The 14993-nt window shown below is 42.2% G+C and overlaps 1 protein-coding gene across 3 annotated transcripts in view; it reads right to left on the bottom strand.

Moving 5' to 3' along the window:
- The window catches only part of esrrb (estrogen-related receptor beta), a 55625-nt gene that overhangs the window by 15240 nt on the left and 25392 nt on the right, over positions 1 to 14993 (bottom strand). For all 3 annotated transcript variants that reach the window (XM_035532871.1, XM_027023744.2, XM_035532870.1), the window contains 3 exons: positions 12921 to 13037; positions 1893 to 2003; positions 514 to 675 (listed from right to left, as the gene is read on the bottom strand). In XM_035532871.1, coding sequence (XP_035388764.1) covers positions 514 to 675; positions 1893 to 2003; positions 12921 to 13037 — 390 coding nt within the window. The remainder of the gene's footprint in view (positions 1 to 513; positions 676 to 1892; positions 2004 to 12920; positions 13038 to 14993) is intronic.

Genomic DNA, 14993 nt, shown 5'->3' with positions numbered 1-14993 from the left:
TATTATAAAATCAACATGAAATGGAATTCATAATACTCCTTCCTCCAGTAATGCATTGTATTTATGTGTAAACCAGAGTATTTGGGCAGGAATGTATGTGGGACATTGTTTAATTTTGCATAGATTGTGAAAGGTGATATTGTTGGTTAATGTTTTTATGTCCACAGCCCCTTGGTGACAAGGACAAGTCACTAGATGTTTTAGAGGTAGTCAAAACTCATTTCGCTTTGATAGAAGTTTACAAAAAAACAAGACTTGTTTCTAAATAACATGATATTGAAAAATAGTGCATAGTATGACCAGGCACTAGGAACTAAAAAGAAAAAAACAAAACAAAATGGTAACGCTGTTTTGAGGCTTTAAAATGTACAAATCCTCAGACATGTTTACAGTAAGCACTATTCACAGAAGGACAGCACAAGCACTGTATGCTACTAACTAACATGAGTACCAAAAGCTCAGTTTTGAATCTTGCACTACATTTAAGTGACAGCCCAGATGCTGTGGACTGACCTGGGATGTGTTTCGCCCAGCCGATGATGACCACCAGCTCGCGGTCAGCCAGGTCACACAGCGTGGTCAGTGCCTTGATGTCACTCTCAGGCATGGTGGGGTCCGGCATGGCATATATCTTCTCTGGCTCTGCTACCAGCAGATGGGACACAATCTTCGTCACTGAAGAAGAAGAGACAGGACAAAAGGTCAAGATGAGACGCTGAACCTTATCCTCTAAAGAGTAAAAAGAACATATACAGTCAGGAATAAACAAAAATCTTTCAAATTTCTAATCACCTTGTGTGTTACAAAGTAAGCCATCCCAAACCTGTATGTCATTTAAACACAGAACATGTAGCGGGGAGTTTTATGAACTATACTGCCATCATGTGTGTTATTCTGTAATTATGCCAAAAGCAGGACTGTGATTATTAGTGGCATGTTAATAAAATGGAAATTTCACTGCTGAAACACCAACATTTAATTATGTAATATTACTGTGATGACTTCAGAATTATTCTGTACAAAATTCAGATTTTTATTGTATGCATTATTGCAAAATAAATAATAAATGAAAGCATCTGATGTGGATTCCAAATAAGAATTTGATATGGATTTTAAAATGTACAAATGCTAAGGCCTTTTAGCTATAAGTGCAGTTCACAGAATTATAGCCCACACATAGAATTCAAATAACTGCTGTCACTATTTCCTTTCTGAATTAAATGGAGAAACAGTGACACAGTGCTGTGTAATTGTGTTAGGAGATGCTTAGTTAACTGATCACTGCACACGGATTCACAAAAAGGCTTGTGACTGGAACTGTGTTTGGTCCATATTCAGCTGCCCTCATGGGAACAGAGACAGTCAATCAGAACAACTTCACCTGCTCCAACCTTTGCACTCTGCTTGCATGTGGCCGGTAATAAACGTGTGCACATCATTGTGTTTTTGTTACTTTGTTTAATTGTTTAATTGTACTAGAGCACTGTGAAAGTGAATATATATGTGTGACATATAAATCTATGCACATGAGTACTGATTGCGTGTATGTATATTTGTGTGTGTGTGTGTGTGTTACATTCATATTCTTCAATCAGTTGGTAAATGTGTGTGTGTGTTTGTGTTAGATTCATATTCTTCAATCAGTTGTAAATGTGTGTGTATGTGTGTGAGAGAGAATGTGGAGGGGGAGAGAGAGAGAGACAGAGAGAGAGAGAGAGAGAGACAGAGAGGGGGAGAGAGAGAGACAGAGAGAGAGACAGAGAGAGAGAGAGTGAGAGAGAGAGAGAGAGAGAGAGAGAGAGAGAGAGGGGGAGAGAGAGAGAGACAGAGAGAGAGAGAGAGAGAGAGAGAGAGAGAGAGAGAGAGAGAGTGGGGTGGATGAGAGAGCATACATGGTTTCTTTGCTGGAGGTGGAAGTGTGAGGCCCAGGTATGTACTGTTGTCTGTGTCAATCCTCCTCTTATACTTTTGCCTGCCCCCTCGCACACGATCCAGACGGACACCTGGAATAACACAGAACAGTTGGTTACACACACACACACACACACACACACACACACACACACACACACACACACTTCAGGGCTGCAAATGGTCAACTAAACTTCAGCAATGTATTTTGCAATGTAATTAATCTGACATCAACTAAGCAATAACATATTAAATTAAAATGTCAAAAATAATTTCAATGAAATTTGAATTTCAATCACATTTTCAGTTTATGTGATTTTGTGCAACTTTCCAAAAATGTAGTACTTTTTCATCAAAGCATTGCCAAATTACCAAGCCATTAGTATCTCTGTCTCTTTCTCTCTGACTGCAGACACGCACACACATACACTCACACAAACACACTCACACACACACACACACACACACACACATACTAACACTCTTAAAATCCTCTAAGGTAACAGTATCAGAGTGTAAATAAATAATTTCATCTTCTCAAAGGATATTTAAAACCGAAGAAAGATAGAGCAAGCAGACATACACACAAACATGCACTGACCACTGACCAGAGAGAGATATAGATATAGATAGAGAGAGAGAGAGAGAGAGAGAGAGAGAGAGAGAGAGAGAGAGAGAGAGAGAGAGAAAGGCAGACATTGTCCAGCAGAGGAAGCTTGTTGTGATGGAGTGTGTCACAGGAGTGGCAGTGCTCCGTATGTGCGAGCTGTCTGCTGCCCCTGCCCCACTGTCACACTACAGAGCCTGGAGCTCAGCCCTCTGCACAACAAACACATGAATATTTAAACTGGGGTCAACGATCTCACAGACTGGCCCTCTAATTATTTAGCTTTTCAGCAGAGCTGCTGAGCATGCTAACCAGAGAGCTGAGACGCTCATTTCATATACACGCGGCAAAAACAGCGCACACACACACACACACACACACACACACACACACCCCGCCACACGCATTACCATGCTGCGCTGCAACAGACTGGATAAGAGCATGCACACATGTCCGTGCATGTACACACAGACAAACATACAGGCAAACACACACACACACACACACACACACACACACACACAATAAATCAGCCTGGTTTTATTTAACCAACTCCAGCAGGACAAGTGTAGAAGCTTATCTGTATACTTCTCCTGCTAAGCTTTCAGCATTCACTTCTGAGCTAGTGCAATAAATGCCAGGCTACTCATCACATCTGTTATTTATTAGCCAATTATTTGATAAGACTGTTTTTTACATGTTTGCAATTCACACAATGCAAATATAAAACTAATATTGTTCATAGAGTCTTTATTTGATTTTGTTTGTTATAGACAATGTTCAGTTCATTTTTTAACAGTGTAATATGAAGCTAAAAGTTCTGAAATCTAAATGCATTAAGTTGTACACTCTGAATGCATCACCTGAGAATGCAAACACTGTAATGTCCACCTGGACAGGTAGAGGCTGAAACATGAGGTCCACCAGCTACAGCTTCCTGCCCTAAAGCATGTCCAACGAGTTGATATCCTCAGCTGTCCAACGGCAGAGCACTCGCTAAATGATTTCAGCACTTTAGAACCACACGGCAACTATGTGGTTACCATGGCAAATGAGGCCAGAGTGATACTACTGAAAATTATGCTAATATCATCCCCCCTTTATAAAAATTCAACACGATGAACATGGACGTCCCAGGGAATGAAACCATAGGAGGCAGAGTGGGGAGCGATGGAACAGGAAGAGAGAAAAAAATGTGAGACTGCCTGACATTATTACAGCAGAGCCTGAAAGATTATAGAAAGTGAATGATTTACTGTTAACCTCTAGGGACTTCAGAAAAGGCATATAGAGGAAATTTACATAAGATAAAAGTTGTTCTACAGATTATTTATTCTCTTAAATACTATAAACATTTTTTTCCAAAAAAGTCTAAACTTCAGTCATTTAGTTTTCCTTAGAGGGCCAATTTCATTCAGACTAGTCATACACACAACAAAGAACAGCTTAAACAACTTGCATTAACATTTTACCAGAGGAATGAAGAGATTTTTGCTACTTATATAAATTATTTGATTCCCTAGAAACAGAAATCTGATTAGGATTGTCTTTCAATTTTCTGACACTGACAACCCACTAACCTAATTACTCACTGGTCCCTGTGGTCCCTCTTTTCCTAGCAAACATTGGGAGATCATTTGATGGTTGCTAAATTGCAGTAAAAATCTAATTTCTCCTAACTGCAACTTTAATTTCACAACTGATAATCATAGAGACAAGCATTGTGGAAAAGAGAGAAAAATTATCAAAAAGGTTAATTTAGAATTGTATTTTAAAAAGGCAGTACATTATTATTTGATCCCTAACACCAAAATCTGATATCTGACGGATTGCATTTGTCCTACATTATGTAACAATCAGAACATTATCCTCATACATTTCTAAAGTAAACATTTAACTTATGCAATGTAATGTGTGAGGGCATCAAAGTGTCACACATGAAAATCTTGTGGAATGGAAAATTTTGGTGTGGATTCATTGTGATATTATCACAGTCTACTGATTTGTTTCCTGAAGGTCTTGCCGAGTATGGGGTCTACTGTGAGACCAGCATCCTGAAACATTTCATGCTCCTCTCACTGTATCATGCTAGTGTCAGCCATGGCAAAACCAGTGCAAAGATTCTGAGGTACACTGGAGTCTGTTTTAATTAGAACAGTGCCTGCCATAATTAACAGATGCTGACAGGAATTAAAACTTGGCACTAGCCAGTCTCCCTTACACTCTGAGAGGGTCAGGGTGATGGAAGGAAAGAGAGAGAGAGAGAGAGAGAGAGAGAGAGAGAGAGAGAGAGAGAGAGAGAGAGAGAGAGAGAGAGAGAGAGATCCCTAATGGACCTAATGGAAAGTAGTGACTTATCACAGGACAATCATGATGTCACTAATACCTCTTAGAAGTAATGTGATGGAAGGTAAAAGCAACAGGATACTATCAAAATGCTGTTTTCTTTTAAAAGAATGTGCAACAAAATCTGCAGATACACACATATATGTCTTAGATTAAAACTTGCTTGCTGTAAGTTAGCAGACCATTCCTCATGAACTCTCAATCACAGAAGTTTGAAATTCAGTTTCAGTAAGGCAGGAATATTCCAGAATATTCCCCAATATGCTTCTGAAGGATACAATTGCAGAAAGAGAATTAAATGGTATAATTAAGACCAACAGCAGAGAGTCATTATTCAAAAGCAAGAGAGGTAGATGAAGCCAGGAGCTGAACACTTCTGGTGCCAAACGTTACTCCTGCCATGCCATTATTTGACTTTATCCAGTTCCTGGTAGTAACCCCAACCTAAATGCAGCATGGTAGATGCAGAGGAAGCCAGGGTCCTGATGACACACAAAAATCCAGATTTGGAACTGAATATGGTACACTCTGTGTGCTTCTGAAGGAATGAGAAAACAGTCAGCTATCTGCATAATCAATGAACATATGCATGCATGTATGAGTGAGTGCGTGTGTGTGTGTGTGTGTGTGTGTGTGTGTGTGTATGTGTGTGTGTGAGAGAGAGAGACAGAAAGAGACAGATAGATAGATAGATAGATAGATAGATAGATAGATAGATAGATAGATAGATAGATAGATAGATAGATAGATAGATAGATAGATAGATAGATAGAGAGAGAGAGAGAGAGAGAGAGAGAGAAGGAGAGAGAGTGTGTGTGTGTTTTATGGCTCTGTTTGCTGCTGGTGGTAGTGTGGAACAGATAGTGGTTGGCTCTCGGGTGTCAACGCTTCAAAGCGAGCAGGGTGCCGGTGGAGAGAGGGAGGGTTCTGGGCCAACGTAGTTGGCATTTGTGTGGGGATTAGCCCTGGGCTTGGGGCCATGCAAGGGCCAGCTGACCCCGAGCTCCTCTTTCTCTCCAAAAACAATAATAATCCCCCTTCAAGTACGGCCCCTACAAAAGGGCCTGTCCCCACTCACTTTGTGTGGGCTGGCCTGGGAAGGCCAGGGAGGGTTTCTGGAGACCCTTATTTTTGGTCTCTCACCTGTTCTGGGTGCCTGTCCCTTGGGAGAGGGGAAAGTGTCAGCATGGCTGGGATGGTTGGCAGTGCCAAGGGGAGCTTAAGCAGACTTGTTTTTAGCTGGGAAAAGCACAGGGCCATGTCACAGGGCCATGGCAAACCCTGCCTTTCATGGTTGCCGCCTCAAACCCCCAACCCCCACTGCCTCCAGTTCCAGCACTAATTCACAGGGCCTCTGGCTGGCAACTCCTCAGACCTGTAAGGCTCTCGTGGCATTCATCTCCACGAGTGGCAAACGACGCCGCAGCAGAAGGACAGGAGAGGAGAGCGATGCACACAGCCCCACTAATCCATGAAGGTCCCACAGGCTGGGGGGTCAGTAGCTCCAGAGTGGGGGTTTCAACAAACTGCAGGTGTAGGCTTTTGACAGGAGCCCTGTGGGCTAAGAGCAGATCCATCAGGGATGACTTACCACATGTATATATCACAGTTTGTTTACCATGAGAATATAATACAATATATTATTTTTTACTAGACCATTCTCTACTCGAGAGCATGTTCCTATGTGCATGTATCTGTGTGTGTGGGTATGCGTGTATGTTGTGGTCGGGCAGTCTTTTATATGTCTGTCTCCAAGTACAGATGATATACAGCGTGTAAGGCCACATAAAGCAGTGGGCAGGCCCCTATCTGCCCCCAACCCCAACCCTCACTAGTGGAAAACACGTGTTCTCGCCTGTTGTAATCCTCTCACCTGTTAGGCTGAGAAACAGGCTGGCTTCGGAGGAACTGGCTGCCAGAGAGACAGTTCACACATGCAGCCATGACCCTTCAAGCACAGGAAGAAGGAGTTGCTGAGGGTTTATAGTACCACTGAAAAGCTATTGTGAACTACGATTCAGCAGTGTGGTTCTGCTTACATAATGACATGCACATAATGAAACAGAAGAGGTGGAAATTTGAAGTTCACACTGGGTCTGCTATTCACAAACACATTTCCCATGGCCACAATGACAAGATTCATTTTTTTATAATCTCAATTTGAACACTAGTTATTTATATGACTTGATGAGAACTGTTGACTGTTGTGATAAATTCACAAACATGTGACACACACCCCGCTGAGAATATAGATGAGAGCTTGACTGTGGCTGAACATAGATGGAACAGTTACATGGATGGATTTTTATGAACAGATTATTCTGAGACAGCTCATCAATTCGGTTCTCTTTCTACAGTTAATCCACCATTAAAACCTTTGTCCATGCTGCTAGATCTGCACCCCCAGTTTTCATTCCACTAACATACCACCACTGGCTTTCCAGAGTAGGTATGATCAGAGTTCAGAGTGGTGCACTGGCATTCGGTTACAATGCCCTCTACTTCACTCAACATGCAGTTCCACTTATGATGCTTCCAAGCAAGTGATGATTATGTCTTTAGTAAACGGGGGTGGTGTCTCACCGTGTGAGAGAAAGAAGATGGGTTCCCTGCTTAGATTAGGTCAGGTTTTGACCACCCTGCTGGTAAAAGTGAGGAAGGTGAGCTGTTACAGAAGATATGTGTGGAATGAACTAAAGTGGATGGATTTAAGTTCAGATCATAGACAACAGCAGATACAACAGACGAACCATGTCTATATTGCAGCAAGAGGGAACACTGCCTTCTGTCAGATTTGCCCTTGTGAACTGCCCCTCTCTTGTTTGGCTGAATAGTTGCTCATATCTAGTCAAATACCAACAGTTCCAATATTCCACAGACAGTGATCTTTTTCTTTCACAGCCCTTATTAACTCAGGTGCAGCAAGAAATTTCCTAGGCCATACCATAGCACAGACACTGCAGTTACTTCTCGAGTGCCAACTTCTTCCTCTTATTGGAAGAAGATCATATTTCAAGTCACCCAAGAAGAAACAATCCTGTTAATTTACTTCACCTTGCCATGATCTCAACACCACCCACAATTTCCTCAGTACAAAGGTAAATATTTTGGTGTATGCTGATCTGCTGCCTGCTACAAGTAGGATCCACTTTAATAGAATTCCAAAAACCCACAGGTGTTTCTTTGCTGTCTGACAATTACAAGAACCTACAGAAAGTAGACCAAGCCAAGGCCAGCTGGACAACCCCCTCATGGTTCATGTGACATCACCTATTCACAGACCGCTCTTCCTTAGGTCAGGAATGAACCTTTTTCAGTGCTGGAAACCAAAGCCACGGTAGAGCATTTCCAGGTAGATTGACCGCAAAGGCTTAGCAGGCCCTATTCTCTGGAGAAGGTACATGTGGGTGAGCAAGCACCCCTGCACTGACTACTGTGGCCTGATTGCCATTGCTGTCTGTGATCAGACCTTCACCAAACTCACGACTGTACTTATCCTAATCTATATCCAACAGGGAATGGAAGACACCCTTCTCTACTGATGTCCAATCTATTTTCCAATTCATTAAAAATGTGTTCTGTAATATATCCATTTAACATCTAGGTGACATCTCTATACATTTAGACACAATAGCAGACCGAGTAGACAGCAGGTACTGCTGAATAATTTTGACATGAAGGCCAGAATATGCTGGTTCAATCAAAGCCCCATCTCTTTCCTTAGATATGAGGTAAACACAAAGGATAGATGACCAGAACCTGGACACTGGTTCTGGCAATACTGGTGGTTCTCTGTGTCCAATGATGTCATGTCCAGTTCTATTCCCTTAGTGCCTAAACAAAAGCCCTCACATCACCAGCAGACAGTACACTGGAACCACTCCCAATACCACAAAAACCCTGGTCATATCTCTCCATTGACTTTCTCCAGTGATTTGCCCCTATTGGATAACCATACCACCATTCTGGTTGTTGTGGATAGATTTTCTAAACCATGTTAACCCATCCGACTACCAGCTTTCTCTAAAAACCACAGAGGCCTTGTTTAAATATGTCTTCTGAATGCTTAGCATTCCAGAAGACATTGTATCAAACAGAAGGCTTTAATCCACATCGCAGGTTTGGAAGGCATTACTGGTTGGCTGGGAGTCAGTGTAGTCTGGTCACCATTCCCAGTCCAACAGGCAGGAACTCACTACACCATTCCTATAATAGGGTTGCTCCCTTACAGCATGTGTTGGGAAATCAGCCTCCCCTTTTTCCAATGAAACACAGGATAACAAGTTCAGTAGTAGTGAACAAATCTGGGAAAAGAGTTAATCTCCACAGCTTAAAGGACCAGGCTAATCACCATGACAGTGAGCTCCTCAAATACTAACCACTGGCCATTCACCCATGATCTGAACCTCTGTCTGCCTTGTCACAAATTGAGTTCCTAGTAAATGGGGTCCTGCAGGATTCCCAGGAGAATTAATCAAGTAATCAGGTGACCTATGACCTTCTGATCACTAACATTACTCAGCTCATTATCACCCACATCTGTGTCCAGTCAACTCACATAAACTTCAGCCATCCCATTGTTCATTGTCCTTTCTTTATGTGCATTAACAAATTTCTGTTATCCAGTGTATGACTTCTCTGAATGTTCAAGATATTCTCATGTGTTGGTTCTAACCTTAACTAGCTAATTCTACCTGCATACACATCTGTGTCTTAGTCTGTTTGTTATAACATATCACACTTTGAATGTGCCACTGTCTGTGTAGATAAGAAAGAGTCTGCGAGTGAGTTAAAGGGCAGTAGCCATTGGATTACATCAGAGTATTCTCTCAATAGTATCTGTCCCTATGCTCTCAGCTCTGATCCTCTTCAATTGATCAGAGGGGGGAAAAAAACTGTAGTCCCTGACATTTGAGTCTCTCTATTGATCACTTCCTCTTTTATACAGACAGGGGAAATGAAGCAATTTCACATGAGTTTCAGGCCAGCTTCTGCTGCATATCTCTCATTTGAGAACAGCCGCCACATTACACTGTCTGGCATCTCTGAGCATGCACCAGAGCCGAGCCAAAGCCGGTTACGTCACCTACTAAGAAAATGACTGTTTCATTTAAAAAATATTTCTGACAAATGGGGTCTATATGGTTTTTTGTAACTCAAACTCTAAAAGACTCTCAAATAAGGTAGAGTAGGGAACATAAAAGAAACTGAAATCCTGCTGCAATATTAATTTGCCACAGCCTGTGACATAGTCCATTGCATCTTGGAGATGTATTTACCGTATAGTTAACTGGAATAAAAAGAAGTTGGTCTATGCCTCTCCTTCCCCTATGTTGCAAAGTTATAATTAGGGTAGATGGTTTCCATTCACTGCATGACCTTTCCACTTCTAACCTATTCCAACAGCTTCACCTCAGCTTGAGTGTGACTGGAGGTAGTCTTCTTCCCAGACACAGTTGCCTAGATCTAGTCTGAGCTCGGAAGAGATGGACATGGCTCTCCATGTTTTGTTCTTGTCTCCTTGAAAAGCCTGATTGATTTCGCGCTCACGTAGCGTAGGCTGGGAGACAGACGCCCGACCTTGCATTGAGGAGAGATACCAAACACAGAACAAGATGCCTTTCACGTCTTCATATTCATTTGCAAAATGTATCGACTTATTTTGATAGTGTTTGGAAATGGTAGGTGAAGGTGAGAGACTGGGTACATGTGAGCTGGGCTGACAGTGACAAACCTTAAGAGCCTTGTGTGCTAAGTGCTAAGTGCTACGTGTTACTGGTTCATAATTAAAAAGGGCCAGCTGAGCACACTACATAAGTGAGGACATGTTGAAGCAAGACGCAGGCATGTGCACCCATAATGAAGTAAGGACAAGAGATATGACCTTTTGTAAATATGGGTGGACTAGAGGAGAATTAGGTGTGCTGTGTGTCTATACAGCAGTGGATCTCTGGCACAGCACCCTATGCTGTATAAATCACACACTTAAAAAGCTTCTATTAGCTCATGTGGTAACGTCTGACACATTTAGACATCGATGTCTAGTGAGCAATAAACTATTCTGAGCACTGTTTGGGCTGCATTTACAGACTAATCTTATGGAGAAACAATCCGCATGTGAAAAATATAGTCTAAACCACAGGTTTCAAAGAGGATAGAAGATGAACTAAGAGATCATATCCTTGTCCACTTCTTATTTCATATTTATACACATATTATTATATACAAAAAAAGGAGTATATAAACGCCAATGACATATATATTTTAGAAGAATCTTAAAAGATATCTTAGCATACAAGAGAAGAATATTACATCCTGAATGTATGTTTTACACTCCAAATATGATTGAAATGCTTTTAGATGCAGTGGGATTTTTTGCAGTGGGATTTTTCCTATAATGCCAAGCATGTCTTCCCTTTGTCATACCTCTACTCTCTGCCTTCCGTGATGGGCAGTCCTTGACCACAGCATGGTAGTCGTCTGGCTCCTGCTCTCCTGGTTAAGCTAAGCTTCATTTTTGCTCTGACACTGGTGATTCATTTATGACCATCTTTCCCTATTTTCTAGTCTCTTATTCCTCTAGATAATATATTTCCATTAATTTTTCATCAGCTAGTAATGCGATTACTCCCTCATTCTCCCTCTCTCGAGCTCTCCCTCCTTCTATCTCAACATGCAGTTGAGAGATTCCGTTACCTCACTTAGCTCCATATAGATTGCTTTCTGCAGCTTTGAGGAACAGCCTTTTAGAGACACTAAATGGATGGATTGGGTGTACTATAGGCCACTACAAATATTCTATTTACCTGTTCCAAATGTGTGCATGCTATGTAGCACTGCCTATGTCCCATGTTACTGTTTTGTAAAGTGCATACTGTAATGTTCCTCTTGCATCACACTTTTGAAAAGGCCAGGATATGAATACCGTTGTACAGAAAACACACTACTGAACCAACACCGACTGTCCCATGAGCGTTCCACTGATGTTCCCGTCTGCGAATATGTTCAAAAGAAACATTGTGATTACTGCGTCTCAAAAAAATACATGTGTCTGGGAATGTCGAAGGAAAAGCCAGCAGTCACAGGCCCTCCAGAGAGCCCGAGCAGAGGCGGAGAGAAGCCCATCCAAGAGAAAAAAATCCATGGCCAGCATGTTTAATTGTCACTGAATTCCCAGCTGGCATGACTTTAAAAAAGCATCCACAGGAAGCGAGCTGAGATGTTCGGAAAACATTTAGCAGATCAATATGCTGGGGAGAGCTGAGAGCGGCTGGAGTGTGTGCTCAGGGACCGCACCGAAGCCTTTCCAGTCGGAATACTGTTACACTTCTATTAGTCAGATGCAGGGATCGACCTATTCAGCATATTTCTGTCCCTCTGCCCAACAGGCACATTATTTACTGCTCTGTGACTGGGACATGGAGGGTGGGCAGCCAGCCGTGCCAACAACCTCTTGAACTCCACTCTGGCCTGGCATCGCCCCCTGGCATGCCAGCCGGCCACATTCATGACACCAGCATCAGATCCGTGCCTTTGACAAATGCAAGCCTTGATTTGTGGCATGCTCTCGCTTTGGTGTTCTGCTGTAGGTGAGGTGTGCTCGACGGGGTATGTGGGAATCACAGTAAATTGCTGCAAATAACTCCCATGCCAGCTGATTGCTTTAAAGGCTGACATATGACATTATTAATTGAAAATTAGATCTAATAACAGTAAGGCTTTGTCACCGGAGGGTTGGTAAAGGTGTCAAAGGAGGAATCTTAAGCTTCATACAATGTCAGAGCAGCTACAGAAATAGGATCCCTGGTACTGGGGATTACTCTTTGACTCAGAATTCCAGAACATTAGCATGTATAGAAGCCTCGGTCATGTGCTGTACTGCCAGTCATGTTTGACATGATGTTGTGCTGGAACATTTATGTTTTATGGTGGGACACTGAAGCAGCCTGCACAGATGTTGAGCTAGTGGGCCAGAAGGGTCAGGCAGACACACAAAGAGACGGCCAGGCAGAAGGCAGACACGCCGGCTGTGAGCAGACCCATCCAAGCTCCTTACCTTCCTTCAGCATGCCCACTTTCAGACACTTCATGAAGCGGCAGGCTTGGCAGGACTTGCGTCTCCGCTTTGTGATCTCGCACTCGTTGGTGGCCGGACAGCTGTACTCTATGTTACCTGGGCAAGACAGGAGATAAATAAGAGGCAATCAAAGGTGCTGTCTCTTTCTTCAGCTGCCTCTCTGTTCATGTGAATAGAAAGAATTCTCTATTTTCATATTAATATGATATGGATCTGAAAAACAAAAAACAGGTATTCATGTCATTGTAATAAAGTTGAATGCAAAAACATGTTCTTTGGTTACATATTTAACTGTTGCAACACTGGTCTGTATCTATTCAGACAGCCATTATGTCAGTACAAACACCAGATCTGATACTATTTGTCATTCATTATTTGTACTTCCGCTATTATTCATCATTCATGGGTTTGTAAGATTATCTCTTATTTTCTGTATTAAATTGATTTTTGGTCAAGAGGGAGAATGAAAGGGATGCAGAGAGAAGATGAGTGTGGAGGCGTGTGTATAGGTCAGATCAGACGACCACATTAAAGAAGACCAGCAGTGAGTGGGAAACAGGTGAGCGGGAGACAGGTGAGCGGGAGACAGGTGAGCAGGAGACAGGTCCAAGCGTGAGGAGGGGCCCTTTCCAGGGATGGGACCCTCTCCCGCTACCTAGACACCCTCCAAGCCGTGCCTCCAAATCGGACCCTTCCACAGCTCTGAGGGCAAGGCCACGCTCAGCCTCCCTCAGCCTCGCCGCCTCCCACTAGCGCTGCTGCTCAGTAACCCCACCCCAATCCCACCCCCCACCCAGCACCATTTACATACAGTGTCACTACAGTGCTGATACATTATTCAAGTCAAGCACTTCGGCGCTTGATACCAATGAATAGGAGTTTCATTGGTACACAATAAAAGAGCTGTTTCTGCTGTATTGTGGGACTAACAATGGGCAGAGTGCTTGATATATGATCCCATTCTGTTTGTGTCCATGTACGTACATTTAACTGCAGAGAGGCATTTCAATTAGGGTGTGTATGGATAATGGCAAGGGGAGCATGAATGCAGAATGACAGTCCACTATAAATGGGGGCGCGGGGGGGGTGGATGAGAAAGAACACCTACAATAGCAGACAACCCCCACTCTCGTGCAAGGCCATGTTCTGAATATCTTTACACAGGGTCTCCAGCTGAATTTATATATGGCTTATAGGGTCTTCATATGCAGTCTTAAACTGCATATGTTTAAATAGTGGAGTAAATACCTTTACTACAATTAGGTACCCACCTCGCAGGAAAAACTCACTGTGTGCATAATCCTGTTTTAAATATGCGGAGTTGCTGCTCAATATGCTACTCAGATTTCTGAAATAAATTCGTAAGAGGTAATATGATATATTCAGTTGATAGCTCCACATTTACATTCCATTCCTTTGACCCTGGCTCTGTTTTTCAGAGTAGGAATAGCATTGCGGTATTCCAAAAACGTTTCCTCACAATCTCTCCATCTTCCATTCCCAACTCGGGCAATTATGTTAACATTATTGCACAGATCAAGTGGAAGGTCCCTAGATATATTAAATAATTAGAAATTCTGCCTTTTATCTGGGTTATACAAATCAGTATGCAAATTCCACAGATCTCTTTGGGTTTGGGGTAAATAAAGGTGTGAAAATTAATGTGATGAAGTCTGATTGCCGCTCTTCCTGTTTTCCCTTTTGTTGATATGAAAAACAAAACAGTTATAATCAAATATATTTCACATGTACTTATGAGTAAAGGAGTCAGAGCTGAGTATCAGGAATCTGCTGAGACTTCCTAACTAGAAAAAAATCTACCGATTTATTTATTTTTATTTCCATATGACTACTTCACCTAGTGTGGTTTGTCTGCAAGTAAAATCTATGAGAAAGAGTCATTGATTTTCTTCAGCAGGAAGTGAAGTCTCTTGCAAGCCAGTTCTTATTCTTTCCCTGGTTTTTCAGCAGCCCTCGTCCTACTGTTGGGTAATATATGAACTAGTGCAATATATGGACGCATCATGGACTGGTAAGTTTAGCTGATGAGAA

The sequence above is a fragment of the Electrophorus electricus genome, chromosome 13, assembly GCF_013358815.1.
Source record: "Electrophorus electricus isolate fEleEle1 chromosome 13, fEleEle1.pri, whole genome shotgun sequence".
In the NCBI taxonomy this organism is placed as follows: domain Eukaryota; kingdom Metazoa; phylum Chordata; class Actinopteri; order Gymnotiformes; family Gymnotidae; genus Electrophorus; species Electrophorus electricus.
The sequence above is the reverse complement of the archived record's forward strand: the minus strand, read 5'-3'. Positions and strand labels throughout refer to the sequence as shown.